Source organism: Dermochelys coriacea, chromosome 7 (assembly GCF_009764565.3).
Source record: "Dermochelys coriacea isolate rDerCor1 chromosome 7, rDerCor1.pri.v4, whole genome shotgun sequence".
NCBI classification, from domain to species: Eukaryota; Metazoa; Chordata; order Testudines; family Dermochelyidae; genus Dermochelys; species Dermochelys coriacea.
Genome location: NC_050074.1, coordinates 108092987 through 108107325, shown reverse-complemented (window position 1 = coordinate 108107325; position 14339 = coordinate 108092987). Strand labels below are relative to the sequence as shown.

Sequence of the window (14339 nt, the reverse complement as noted above, 5' to 3'; positions counted from 1 at the left end):
TTCTAAAGTCACTACTTAATAGCCACATGGTGATTATGTTCAGTTTCTAAATGGTCTCAAAATGTATAACCCTGCAGAGCAGATTATAGGATGACTTGTTCTCTCAGGACACCCCTCATCCCCATCTTTTCTCCTCCATCATTTGATTATGTTCAGCATGACATCAACTGAACAGCTTCTAGCCACATCTCTTCATATTTTTCCAGATTGGCATCACTGGAGGAAAGGAGTTATTAAAACCAGGACTAAGTAGAGTTTTCAATTTAACACCAATATGTCATATTAGAAATTTCTTATACAATTATTTAATCCATAAAACCACCATCAGTCATATATAAAACCACTCCTCACTTCATAGGAGAGGTTTCAATGCTTTGTTTTAAGATTTGTTTCCAGAGTATTACTCAGAGTAATGAAGGGGGTATTATAGAATTAATGTCAAATTGGTTTGCAATGACATCACATGTGGTGACTGTTAAATGGAAAAACCTGAAACCTTTTCCATAATCTTCACTCTCCCTCATCTCCTGCTGTTGAATGTGTTCTGTGTATGTTTTTTGGGGGAGGTTTTTTGGGGGAGGGGGTTTGGTTTTTTGAAGTCTTTCTGGTATTGCAAATGCATAATTTCAAACTGGGACATTTAAAGTTGTCTAAGAACACAGAGATGTATAGGTTTAATAAGGACCAAATACACTCTAGCAACCCATTGATGTCAAAAGAGTCGCTCATGTGTAACTGAGGACAGAATTTGGTTCCGAGTAACTGAAAAGGGCATAGAATATCAAATCAGCCCTACTTCCATAGTAGGAATTTAATAAGAAACAGCGTGCAAATTGGAAGTATATACAAAAGGTCAAATTTTCACTGGAATCAGTTTAAACTAACAAACAGTAGAATTTACCTCACTAGGACTCAGGCTACATTGTGGTTAATAATATAACTGCAGAATGGCTATGGAGGTCAGTCATACATTTGCACCATTTAGTCTTTACAGTTTGATAGCTTGTTGGCTACTTTAGTAAGTTGGCTTGTGCGTGAGCTTTCCTCCGCCCTGGATGCAAAGTTCATCTTGCCAGTAAAGTTACTGCCAGTGGCTGACAGATGATTCTTAATAATGATATCCTAAAGAGTTGAGAGATAGTGTTTGTCTTATCAGTTATAAATAGGTCTCTCTTCTTATTCAGATACTTTATTAAGTTAAATACATTCCTCTACAAATGTTGCATTCCATAATAGATTAGGGATGTTAAACTGTGGTGCCTTAATGGGCATGAGTCATCCCAAACTTCTAATGTATACCAAAAATCATGGCAAGTAATTAAAACCCATAGTTTCAGCAACTGATGTGATACTCTAAGGAGACATGAAGTCAGAGGTGGTATTTTGCTATTCACTGACTTGTCTACAAATTTAACTGTTTCTTTGGTTTGGCTGGTAAATGCAGATGATAAACTGACGCTGGCAAAAGAAAAAGGGATGGTCACTTTTTTAAACAAAACCACGCTTGTTTTGTCAGCTAGAGAGAAACGAGTAATCATGGACACATGCTGAACGTGGGTCACAGCAAAATTGAGATGGCTTTTGCCTCACTTTCAATTAGACAGCTTAGAAAGCTCACAAGCTTTTTTAGACATTAGAGAGCCCTGGTATCAGAAACTGAAATCTCAGCAGGTCTATTAGCATCCTTTCTACCAATTAGTGCTCAAAATAAATGCAACTCTGACTGCATTCAAACTTTATATTAGTTATTTTTGAACAGAAGTGGCAATGAGCCTTTTACCTTCAGCTGTATCCCTTTCTGTTGCTAGAAAAAGATGTTTCAGCCAGCAAAAGAAACGTATTAATACGACACATTTATTTTGCTATGTTTCATTGTTCTGTAGACTTTTGGGGAACATACCAACAAAATTGCGATCAAGAGGTTGAATAGGATTCAAAAAAGAATTTACATTCATAGAGATAATGAGAGCACCCAGATTCACACTAGATTTAAAAAAAAAAAATAGAAGGGACAAAACCCTCATACTTCAGGACATAAGCTGATTTAAACTAACATGGGTTAAAAACAAGCTTCTGATGGGTTGGTTTTTCCAAACTCTCTACTATGGGATGCTTGCACCTTTTTCTGAGCAATCTGCTGCTGGACACGATCTGAGACACAATACTCAACTAGGTGCCTACTGGTTTGTTCCAGTACAGCACTTCCTGTGTCCCTATTACAAAAAATTAAATGGGAGAAACCCAAGCATACCCAGGACCCATGAAGGTATGTTGTTGTTGCCCAACATTTCCCCATTCAGTCACATGTGATTTAAAAACAAACAAAAACAAAAAATGACAAGAGTACACTGCATGACATATTGCAAATCTGGTACATCCAGGTAACCAATCATATGACATACTCGTATTTGACATCCTTGAAAGTGTCTCCTAGTGAAATAAATTTTTAAGCCAACTTGTAATAAATACCACATACAAATAAATTTGCAAAAAAAAATTAATTCGTAAGCCAAGTTAAATAGTAACCAACATTCGACTATAACCCTGCCAAGTCCATGTTAAAATCCAGTATGAGAATTATAAAATAGTATGATGATCACAGCCAGACATTTCAAACAGCATGAAATATTCTAATATAGTAATAAAAATCACTTTTACCTTATATCTCATTTTAGGACACGAATGAATATAGAAACCCATATAGTAATAGCACAGCTCAGAAGCTTTTTCATGGAGTTGCCTAGTGAAAGCAATTTCCCTGTGAAAGTGAAGAAAAAGGAATAATATTGAATGCAAGTCTTCATAGATACATGTACCCTTTTTATAAAAGAAATACACTACAGTTACCTAACTCTTGTCTGAAGAAAAGGACAAAACTCTAGTCAAGTAAAGAATGAAAATTGTAAACTCAAAAGCAGTTTTATTTCAAAACCACAAAAACTCAAAACACCATTTCAAGCAAAAGAGCCTCATTTTTGACCTAGCAATTGGCTGATTTGAATTCAAATAGCAAGAGGTTAAAGGCACCCATTTAACAGGTTTCTTGTTCTATAGAAATCCGGCCCAGTAATTGTATAGAGACAGGCTAAAACAGTCCGGCAAACATCAGAGCATTTTTAAAATCAACAAGTTTCAAGGAGAAGCTTCTTGTTTATTCTATCGTGTGTGTTCTAGTGATTTATATGCAAATATTTCCATCTTCATGCAGCAAAAGCTATTTTTCACGTACATAGTGCCTGTTTATATGACTTCCTCATGTAAATTTGGAGAGAAAAGCATCACAATACTTCACAATAAGTTTCTCTTTTTATTATACTGGCATTGGGCACTGCTGCTACAGTAAAGATTTTGTCAGTGTTTCCATTATCATGCTCTTTTTTAAAGCATTTGTAACTTGTCAGTTTAAATTTGAATCTGGCTGAAACATGGATGGAACCTCACCGCTCTGAGTGTCTAATGGATCTGTGTGTCTATGTGTGTTTGAGGAAGAAAGGGGATAAGCAACATTTGTTTTTAATTTCTTTAACTGTTCAATTACTAATGGGGATATTGCGAAATAATGAGATCCTAATATGTTTAACTTTTTTAAAATTACATGATGCTTACATATAATGGAAACTAAGTGTTTTATTAAATGTACTCTATACCTATGCATATATTCAATTCAAATAGAAAACTGTTGGACACAATTGCAGAGGGCTGGTCCTTTCAGATGAGTCACGGAGCAGTGTACCTGTCATAGGCTCTGCTAAGGAGAATGAGCTAACCCAGTTCCACCCATGAGTAGTTAATTATCTAAGTGGCTGGATGGCAGCTAATTAGCAACACTTGGGCCTTATAAAATGGCTGAGTAGAGTCTGGCACTTGGAACCACAGGGAGTGAGTAAAAAGAAAAGGAGTACTTGTGGCACCTTAGAGACTAACAAATTTATTAGAGCATAAGCTTTCGTGAGCTACAGCTCACTTCATCGGATGCATCGGCTGCTACTCTGAAACCTGTCATTATGCAAGGGAGTGAGTAGGCTCTCATGTAAGGTCCTGAGCCAACTCCTTGAAGGGAAAGCTTAACTCCAGAAGGAAGGGCTCGGGGGCCAGCACTATAACCCAGAGAAGAGAAAGACCAGGGAAATCCAGACAGGGACTGGGAAAAGGGCCCAGAAAGGGACTGAAGAGAAGCCCCAAAGGGCAGAAAAACATTTTTGTTTGTTGGGATGCTTCAGTTTCTTGTTTTGTGACTTGATTGGAGGGTTAAGACACCTCTCTAGAACTGACTAGAGCACAGAGAGCCAAGACAACTCACCTGGAGGTGAGAAACAGAGGTAGGTATTGACTACAGTGCACACAGGGCCAGCAGGGGGTGATACAGGACAGTCACTCTCCAAGACAGAAAACAGTTTCTGCACGTGTTTAAAATCCAGCCAAATAAAAGGGCATTTAAGAGCTTAGTATGAATACTACAGGCAAAATAAAACCTTTTAAAAGTTATTACAATGTGACTTAAGCAATGTTAATATTTCCATTCAGATTACTTTGGGCCCAACTAAACAATTGCTAAACAAAGGTTGGCATTTAAAATGAAAAACACTATCTTTATATTTTAAAATCTTTTCAATTATAATTTTCTTTTTTTTCTTATAGAACCATGTTGAATATTGATTCAACCAGATGAAAGCAAGAACATTCTTAGTTAAGGCTGCCACTCCATCTTTAATTTACATATCATACGACTGTGCAGTCCATATACAGTACTTGTAAAAGGGATAATGGAGCCCTTTAACTACTTTTTATAAAACATCAGTGTATGATCTTTTTAAAATTATGCACGCTTAGTAAAAGTACAGTATACTTGTGAGCTATATACCCCTATTGTGTACACTAACTAAATTAACATAAAACTCTTAACTAGTATTTCAATGCTACATAAAATAGTTCAATTAGAACTTGAAATATATTCGTTCTGTAAAAATGTAGAGTACTATGAAGTGTTAATTTTCATGACATTAGGTAGTATTCATTCTGTGAATTTCATTGTGGGAATGGGAATAGTCCAATTCTCAGTGTATTTTTGATCAGTTTATATCATGTAGTGAAAATCATTAATGCTGATATCTTACTAGTAACTTTTTACTCCTCTCCTTGTTCTTTACTTGTGTTTCTACACTACTTAGTCAACTTCAGATCTCTTCCTTTCTACACACTCAGCAACATACATTCTCAGCAGCATATAGTGGAAGTGACAAAACTAATGTAGTTTCAATCTCCTCAGAGTAAAATTGGTAACAGGTTTTATAACATCAGGTTCCTTTGCGATTTCCTAAATTCTCTCTAACTCTGTGTGTGTGCGTCTGTGTGTGTACGTGCATGCGCGTGCGCAAGAAGAGTAACACTATGTTGGCCCCTTCTAATACTGTTGGGAATTCAGCTTTACTGCCTCAAATGCAGCACGATTTATAAGCTGGCCTCTCAGCTTGTTGAGCTATGAAAGTGTGTTGTGCCTACCTAAAGTTTAGAATTTATTATGTAGGAAATTTAGATCATTCCCAACATTCACATGCATGGTCTATGTCAATCTATTGTTAAATAAAGAAATGTGATACATACAAAAATATATAAAAACAGTCTTAAAATACAGCACCCTTTCATGTGTTCAGCACCTTTGAAAAACCAGGCACCGTTTATTTAGGTGCCTAACTTTACGCAACATAATTTGGGTTGATGAAGTATTCAATGAGCCTAGTAATGGTCTCTGCTTAAATAATGTGACAGTTTGGGAAAGTTCTTTATGTAAAACTTATAACTTCTGGTTGAAGGTTATGAAATTGTTGCATCACTGAATGTATCAGTGTATCCTGTAGCAGCCATTTGCTAACTGGGTGTGTGTCATGTACCACCCAGACTAGGTCAGGGGAGGCGTGACAGGAATAATAATAAGTTGTTAACCTGAATGCAATGGTCTTCCATTCAGATGGAGGCACTCTACAAGAATTAGATGGCTGCAGCCTACAAGAAATCCATTCTCCCCATGCTGCCAACAGGACTTGGGGAGTGGTGGTCCTGAGCAATGGAAAGGCCTCAGCGGGGGGGGGGGGGGGATGGGAGAATAGAAACAAAGACAAGGGCGTTAGGAGCTCCTGTTAAAAAGTGACATGTTCACTGAGCTGTCCAGGAGAGCAGTCCAAGAATTATGAAGACTTGGTGGAAGGGAACTGTGTAGAGATCCGTGTGTACCTAGATCTGTGTATTTCTTGTGCTTTCACTATGAGTGAAGTGTGATTGGTTTAGAAAGTCCTCTGAAAAGTCTGTATGTTACTTACTTCAATCATCACGTACTCCTGAAGTGTTAAACTATAAACCAGAGTACCCAAGAGGGTGGAGCTCTGAGGAAGGTGTGCTTGAGCAACTGGGGCATCCTGAACAGTGGTGCCAGAGTCATGCATGTTACACCCGGTGCGTACCACTGGCAGGGGCAGAGCCACAGGTGAGGGGAAAAGGGGTATTTGGCCCCCACCCCATTTGAAATGCCCCTCCAAACAGAATGGCATTGCAACCTGGTGCCCCAAGCCATAACACCACTAACTGAAATTTGGTCATGACAGCGAGGCAACTGGGCCAAACCGGAATGGTACCATGCTAAGTTAAAGTGAAAGTGGTTCAGTCATACATACCACGTGAACATTTTTGGGGGGCTCTCCTGGTCTCTGGGGCCAGCATTGGTCCACAGAGCCCAAGGGAGCTGGATTGAAAAGTCCCATTCCTTAGAAGTTGTACGAGAGTCTATGCCTGAAAAGTGTGCCTGAGAAACCAGAGACTGTAGCTGAAGCACACCCAGATCCAGGGGAGCTTAAAAGCACATGGATCCAGTGCATTGGTCCATATATAGCAACCTGGAGAGTGTGTTTCATGTAAATAAAAAACACCTTCAAAATAATTGGAAATAAAAAAATTGAAGGAATAATATTTTTACAGTTGCAGAGGGCTTTTTTCCTCCCCATAGACATCTTTAAATGGTAAGAGCCTAATTTTTACAATAAGAGCCTCAGACATATACAAAGGTAAACTAATCAGTATGTATTTAATCCTGCAAACCTTATTCCCATTAAGTAGTACCACTGCCTATTTGCATAGTCCAGGCATACCATCATGAGGTTGATAGTCGATATAAGGTTTTAAACTTCATAGCTTTACTGTATCAAATTTTGTAAAATCAAATCTAGTAAGATACTGAACCTGGAAATGGATTTACTAAATTTATGCCACTGAAGTGGGAGGCTAAGTAACTCAAAAAAAAAATTAGGCTATAGGAGACCATGATCCCATTGTGCACTCTTGTTTGCCTCCCTGTTCTGTACATAGTAACTCATATAAAAGGTGTCCGTTCTGTGCAGAAACATGGAGCTTCTCATCATTAAAAAAATTAAGGTTAAAATATCTTTTCAATTAGTAAAGGGTTATAAAGATTCTGTTTTGATCATTATGCAATGTGATTAGGGATCTTTTGAAAATGACAAATTAGCAAATGTACACCTTTATACAATCAAACTCAGTAATGGAAATCAATAATGTAAAGAAATATTAAAAGGGCATTCCCTCTGTTTAAGCCAGCAATGCCCCTCTGCCATTTACATTGGCCAGAATGGACAGTCTCTAAGCAAAAGAGTAAATGGACACAAATCTGACATCAGGAATCATAACATTCAAAAACTAGTTGGAGAACACTTCAACCTCTCTGGTTACTCAGTAACAGACTTAAAGGTGGCAATTTTGCAACAGAAACGCTTCAAAAACAGACTCCAACGAGAAACTGCAGAACTGGAATTAATTTGCAAACTAGATACCATTAATTTAGGCTTGAATAGAGACTGGGGGAGTGGCTGGATCATTACACATATTGAATCTATTTCCCCATGTTAAATATCCTCACACCTTCTTGTCAACTGTCTGAAATGGGCCATCTTCATTATCACTACAAAAGCTTTTTTTCTCCTGCTGATAATAGCTCATCTTAATTAATTAGCCTCTTAGAGTTGGTATGGCAACTTCCACTTTTTCATGTTTTCTGTATGTTCTGTATCTTACTATATGTTCCATTCTATGCATCTGATGAAGTGGCTGTAGCCCACGAAAGCTTATGCTCAAATAAATGTGTTAGTCTCTAAGGTGCCACAAGTTCTCTTGTTCTTTTTGCGGATACAGACTAAAACGGCTGCTACTCTGAAAAATATTTTAGAATAATGCTGTTACGCAGCATTACATTAGCTGAGCACACCACACAACTAACAAGACCTAGTTCCAGTTCAGTTTCCTCTCACATCCTGATTCGTGACCTATGACTTTGCCCAATCCTCTCTCCCATTGTCTTTTTCTCCCAGTCTTGACTTTGTGCATTTTTTCATTCTGTTAGAAGAGCCTCTCACTAAGCAACTTCACTCTTCAAAATGTATTTATTTCATTTCACTTTCCAACATGCTCTTCTGCTCCCACTCTGTTAGTAGTTTGTATGCAGCCTGTTTAAACCAGGATGTAAGCTCCTCCAGGCCAAAGACCTTGCCTTCTTAATGTATGCATTTCTAAAATGTCATATATATTAATAAGGAACATTGTGACATCATACACCAAGTGAGCACAGGAACATAGGTCCCTCCCCTCAGGAGCTTATATACTAAAGGTATAATTGATATATGGATACAATAGGGCAGGTACACAAAAATACAAACCAAGCTATAAGAGAATAGTGTCAGCACATATCCTCGAAGTGCCTCACAGTAAATGTGGACCTTCAGAAAAAAATTGACAGATAAAGGTAAGAGCTTAGTATTCACCTGCCTTTGCTCTCTCTCTATAAGGTCTCCAATCTTCAACTAGTTTTCCACCTACAGTATCCTTAATAATTAAATAAACAATGGGAAATGGTTGTATGTAGTACAGTTGTAGCCATGTTGGTCCCAGGATATTAGAGAGACAAGCTGGGTGAGGTAATATCTTTTATTGGAACAATTTCTGTTGATGAGAGAGACAAGCTTTTGAGCCACACACAAATGAAGAGGAGTTTCTCTCATTTACCAAGAGAAGCTGGTCAAATAAAAGATACTCTTTCACCCAGCTTGTCACTCTGTGGGAAACTAGTTATTTTCACCTGGGCTAGTATACCTCTAAATGTATTTGGTATATTTACTTGTTTTGGAAACCCTATATGCTTTTCTAGAACTAATGCAGGCAAATGAGCTGAGTAGCCATTTTCTGTTGGTGCCCTGAAAACACCCTTTCACTATCGGTACAGCCATAACCTCTGCAGAACTCTGGATACTGATCGTCTGTGATGAATATGAGGAGAATTAGTATGTGACATGGTCAAACTGATGAGCTAGGAAGATGTTTTTTTCATCAGCATATTTAAAGGTTTTAAGGGAGACAAGATGGCATTAGCCAAAACCAGAAAGGAGGTGGTTGCAGTAGTCAAGATGCAAGATTATGGAGTGCCAAGCTGAGAGTTTTAGCTGTGTGAATAAATATGCAAGGTTGGAAAATCTGAGATTTTCGTTTGAATAGATGGAGCAATTGCCAGCAAAAATATGATACTTACAGCCATGTTTTGAATTAGATCACTTATAGAGATAGGGTGTAGAGACAGAAAAGGAGAGGGCCAAGAATGGAGCCCTGTCTGACCTCCACTGAAAGTTGGAGTGGGGATTTGTAACATGGTGGCTTATCCCATGGGCAGGAGAGCCAGGGGCTAAGCCAACCCTAATTACAGGATGAGCCCCACCTAAGAGGAATCAGATGATTCCTATATAAAAGGAGCCAGGCTTAAGTAGTGATAAAGAAGGGAAGGGAGGTTCCTATAAAAGCAGGAAGCTCAGAGCAGTGAAAGGGGCAAAGCCGAGGAAAATGCCACCGTACCTGAAAAGAGTACAAAGAGCAGGGCCCTGAGTCAGTTGCGGAAAAGTTCTCCAGGCAGGCAAGTAGGCCTGGGAGAAATTCTGATCAGGGAAGACGCTGAATGTTTTATGTTAAGATGTTTTGGGGGATTTTTAATTTGGATAACTGTGACCCCAGAAGGGGTGGATCAAAGACTGTGACCTAGCCAGAGGGCTGAGTCATTGGATATGTTACCAGCAGGCAGAGAAACTGCCACGGCACTGGAGTGATCCTTGACAGGGGGTGCTAGCTCAACGAGGAGCTATGATGCCACATCTGGCCAAGAGGGGGCGCTCAGTGGTAAGCAGATTCAGTAAATAGATAATTACATTTCAAGTTGGCAGTGTTCAATTAAATATTTGAACATAATCTAGAGGTAAGAAGTTTTCATCCTATTCCTACTAGATGTACACACTTGCTTAACTTTAAATACAAGAATAGTCCTCAGATTCTTAAGGGAACTCAACTGAATGACCCATGCTTAAACTAAAGCACATATTTAAGGCTACAAGATGGGGGCCTTAGTGTTCAGTACCACAATTAACTACATTAAATAAACTGATGTAATCAATAAAAGTAACATCGGTCTCATTTAAATCAGCATTTTGTCTTGTGTCCTTGTCTTAATGGAATATATCAATGAAGTATGTAGTAAGAAAAATTAATATCTAATATGCTTTAAAATATTTTTAAAGAAAATTTAGCATTCATTTTGTAGACATTTTCTTCAATTTCACAGACTTCAGATTATTGAGGTATCATATATTTGTGGTCAGGGCTTTTCTTTAACCAATTTTAGTTAATTATTTATTAATCATTAAAGCCGTTTTGTAGAGATGCTCTTCCTTTCTTAAATTTTGACATAGAAAATAAAAAAAACTATACAGAATGCATCCGATGAAGTGAGCTGTAGCTCACGAAAGCTTATGCTCTAATAAATTTGTTAGTCTCTAAGGTGCCACAAGTACTCCTTTTCTTTTTGCGAATACAGACTAACACGGCTGCTACTCTGAAACCTATACAGATTTCATGGTAATTGTATATTAATGTATGTATCTAACATTCTATAATCTGCATTTCACAATCAGTAATAGCTTTCTTGCTGAAAAATATTTTTTTTTTTTTATTAAATGTAGAATGGATATCCACAATGAAATGGATACACTTTTCCTTGAGTTCAGATTTTGTCATCCTTATTCATGTGCAACAGGTCCTTAACTCATCAACTAGCCCCACTGAAGATAGTAAACACCAGAGCTGAGTGAATAAATGACTCTTCAGTTCTCTGGCCCTTCCAAAAGATAACAGAACAATATAATTTTGATTCAGATTAAACAAAACCAAAAATTGAAAACAGTTCAGCAAATTGAAAAAATCCATTCCAGGTCAGACAAAACATGTTTCACTCTCTCCAAAACATTTTGTTTCAAGCATTTTTAAAGAGATAGATTAACACAATGGGAGGAAGAAATGGTGGTGGTCATTATGAATTGCCACTATCAATGACGATGAATAGCCATTGGACCAGAGAGACAATAACTTTAGCACCTGGTAGTTAGGGCATTCACATAGGATGTGGGATACCGAAGTTCAAGTCCCAGCTCCACTGACTATTTAAAACTATTTATAAACTGCTTCAACAGGACAGATTAAGACACCCACATCGGAGTACCCATGGCCCAGTGGCTAGGCCACTCTCCTGCGGTGTGGGAGGAAAAAAAAAAAAAGAGTTACCTTTTCCGTAACTGGTGTTCTTCGAGATGTGTTGCTCATGTCTATTCCACAATAGGTGTGCATGCTCGCCATGTGCACTGGTGCCGGAAGTTTTTCCCCTAGCACCCCAGCGAGCCCTGGAGTGGCACCTCCATGGCGCTGTATAAGGGGAGCTGCACACTCCCCCCACCCTCAGTTCCTTCTTGCCAGACAACTCCGACAGAGCGGAAGGAGGGCAGGATGTGGAATACACATGAGCAACACATCTCGAACACCACCAGTTATGGAAAAGGTAACTGTCTTTTCTTCTCGAGTGACTGCTCATGTGTATTCTACAATAGGTGATTCCAAGCTATATCTGTTGGAGGTGGGTAGGAGTTTACAAATTCCCAGGACAGAGTACGGCCCTGCTGAACCTGGCATCATCCCTGGTTTGGGAGATGATCACATAGTGCAAGGTGAACATGTGAACCAAAGACCATACGGTGGCCCTACAATGTCCCGGATGCGGACGTAGGCTAGGAAGGCAGCTGACGAGGCCTGAGCTCGAGTCGAGTGCGCCTTTACAATCAGTGGCAGGGGAACACCCGCCAGATCATAACAGGTGTGGATGCACGAAGTGATCCGGTTGGAGACACGCTGAGTGGAGACTGACCAGCCCTCATGCGCTCAGCTGAGGCGACTAACAATTGCGAGACTTCCTGAATGGCTTAGTCCGCTTGAGGTAGAAAGCCAGAGCCCTTCGCACGTTGAGCGTGTGGGGGCAGTGTTTCTCACTGGACGCGTGAGGCTTGGGGCAGAGGACAGTCAGGAAATGTCCTAACACAAGTGATAGGCGGAGACCATCTTAGGGAGGAATGCAGGATATGGGCAGAGCCGAACCTCGTCCTTATGAAAAAACATGCATGGGGGCTCAGAAGTCAGGGCCGTGAGCTCCAAGACCCGCATGGCCAACATGATAGTGACCAGGAAGGCCAGCTTCCATGAGAGGCGAGACCAGGAACATACGGATAGTGGCTCTAACAGGGTTCCCTTGAGACGGGACAGCACCAGGTTCAGCTCCTACTGTGGGACCGGGGCCTAGCATACAGGAAAGAGGGTCCAACTCCCTGGGGAAATGGCCAGTCGCAGCATGCGGGAATACTGTGTGCCCCTGCAATGGCGGAGGGAAGGCCAATATGGCCGCCAGGTGCCCCTTGACTGATGAGGGCACCAGGCCCTGGACTCTAAGGTGGAGAGGTAGTCCAGGATAAGCTGGATCGGGGCAGCCACCAGGGAGACACACCATTCAGCCGCCCATCTGGAGAACTGAACCATTTTGCCAAGTAGGCGTGGCGTGGAGGGCTGTCTGTTTTTCAGGAGGACATGCTGGACCCTTTCTGAGCACGTCCTTTTTCCTCTACCTAACCAATGAGCAGACATGCTGTGAGGTGGAGAGCTGTTGAGTTGGCTAGAAGAGGCGCCCCAGTCCTGGGAGAGCAGGTAGGGGCGGAGTGGCAACGTACCAATGTAGCCTGGCCACGCTGGGGCAACCAGGAGGACCTATGACTTGTCCGTCTTTTTGGGTTTTTTTTTCCCCCAGGACCCTGCTGATCAGTAGGAATGGGGGGAAGGCATAGAGAAAACTGGTCTGACCAGGAGAGGCAGAAGGCATCGGAGACAGCACCGGTTCTGCCGCATCACGAACAGGTTCACCTGGGGAGTTCCCCACACGCGGAAAAGCTGGTGAGCCACTTCCGGGTGGAGAGACCACTTGTGTTGGGAGAAGAAGTTCCTGCTTAAGCGATCCGCCTGCACGTTCCGGGCACCTGGCAGATAGAAGGCCCTCAGGCAGATATCATGGGCTATACAGAAATCCCACAGCCTGAGGGCTTCACGGCAGAGGGCCGGGTCTCACCTTGCCTGTTGAATAGAACATCGAGGCCGTGTTGTCCGTGAGGACCCTGACACCTTGCCCTGCAGGTGCGAGCAGAAGGCCACACATGCTAGGCGTACTGTCCTGTGTTCCTTGACATTTATGTGTAGGGACAGATCCTGTGCCAACCACAAACCTTAGGTCTGAAGGTTCCCCACATGGGCCCCCCAACCCAGGTCCGTCGCATCGGACACCAGTTCCAGCGACAGGGTTCTGTCCCGGAACGGGACCCCTTGGAGCATGTTGCTTGGGGTGGACCACCACCGCAGTGAGGCGATCACCAAGTCAGGTACGGTGAGGACCTTGTCCATCCTGTCCCTGGCCTGGGAGAACTCCGAGGCCAGCCAGAGCTGGAGGGGCCCCATTCGAAGTCTCGCATGGCGGACCATGTACGTACACGCCGACATGTGACCCAAGAGTTGAAGGCATGCTCTGGCCATAGTCACCAGGAACCTTGTGACCGTGTCGATGAGCCCTTTTAGGGTCTCGATCCTATCCGGTGGGAGGGAGGCTGTGGCCTATGAGTTGTCCAGGAGTGCCCCGATAAACTCTATGCATTGAACCGGGACTAACATGAGCTTGGTGTCGTTTACCAACAGGTCCAGGGCAGCGAACGTGGACAGTAGAAGCGTCACGTGATCCCTCACCTGCGACCAGGAGCTGCCCTTGACAAGCCAATCGTCCAGATACAGAAAGGTCTGGACCCCCCGGCACCTGAAGTAGGCCGCTGCCACCAACATACATTTTGTAAATACCCTGGGGGCAGTGGATAGGTCAAACGGGAAGGCCATAAACT

General features: G+C 41.4%; 1 protein-coding gene across 10 annotated transcripts in view; it reads right to left on the bottom strand.

Annotated features, from left to right (window-relative positions):
• The window catches only part of ATE1 (arginyltransferase 1), a 230238-nt gene that overhangs the window by 144006 nt on the left and 71893 nt on the right, over nt 1-14339 (bottom strand). For all 10 annotated transcript variants that reach the window (XM_043519736.1, XM_038409401.2, XM_043519738.1 and 7 more), the window contains one exon: nt 2659-2758. In XM_043519736.1, the coding sequence (XP_043375671.1) occupies nt 2659-2758 (100 nt within the window). The remainder of the gene's footprint in view (nt 1-2658; nt 2759-14339) is intronic.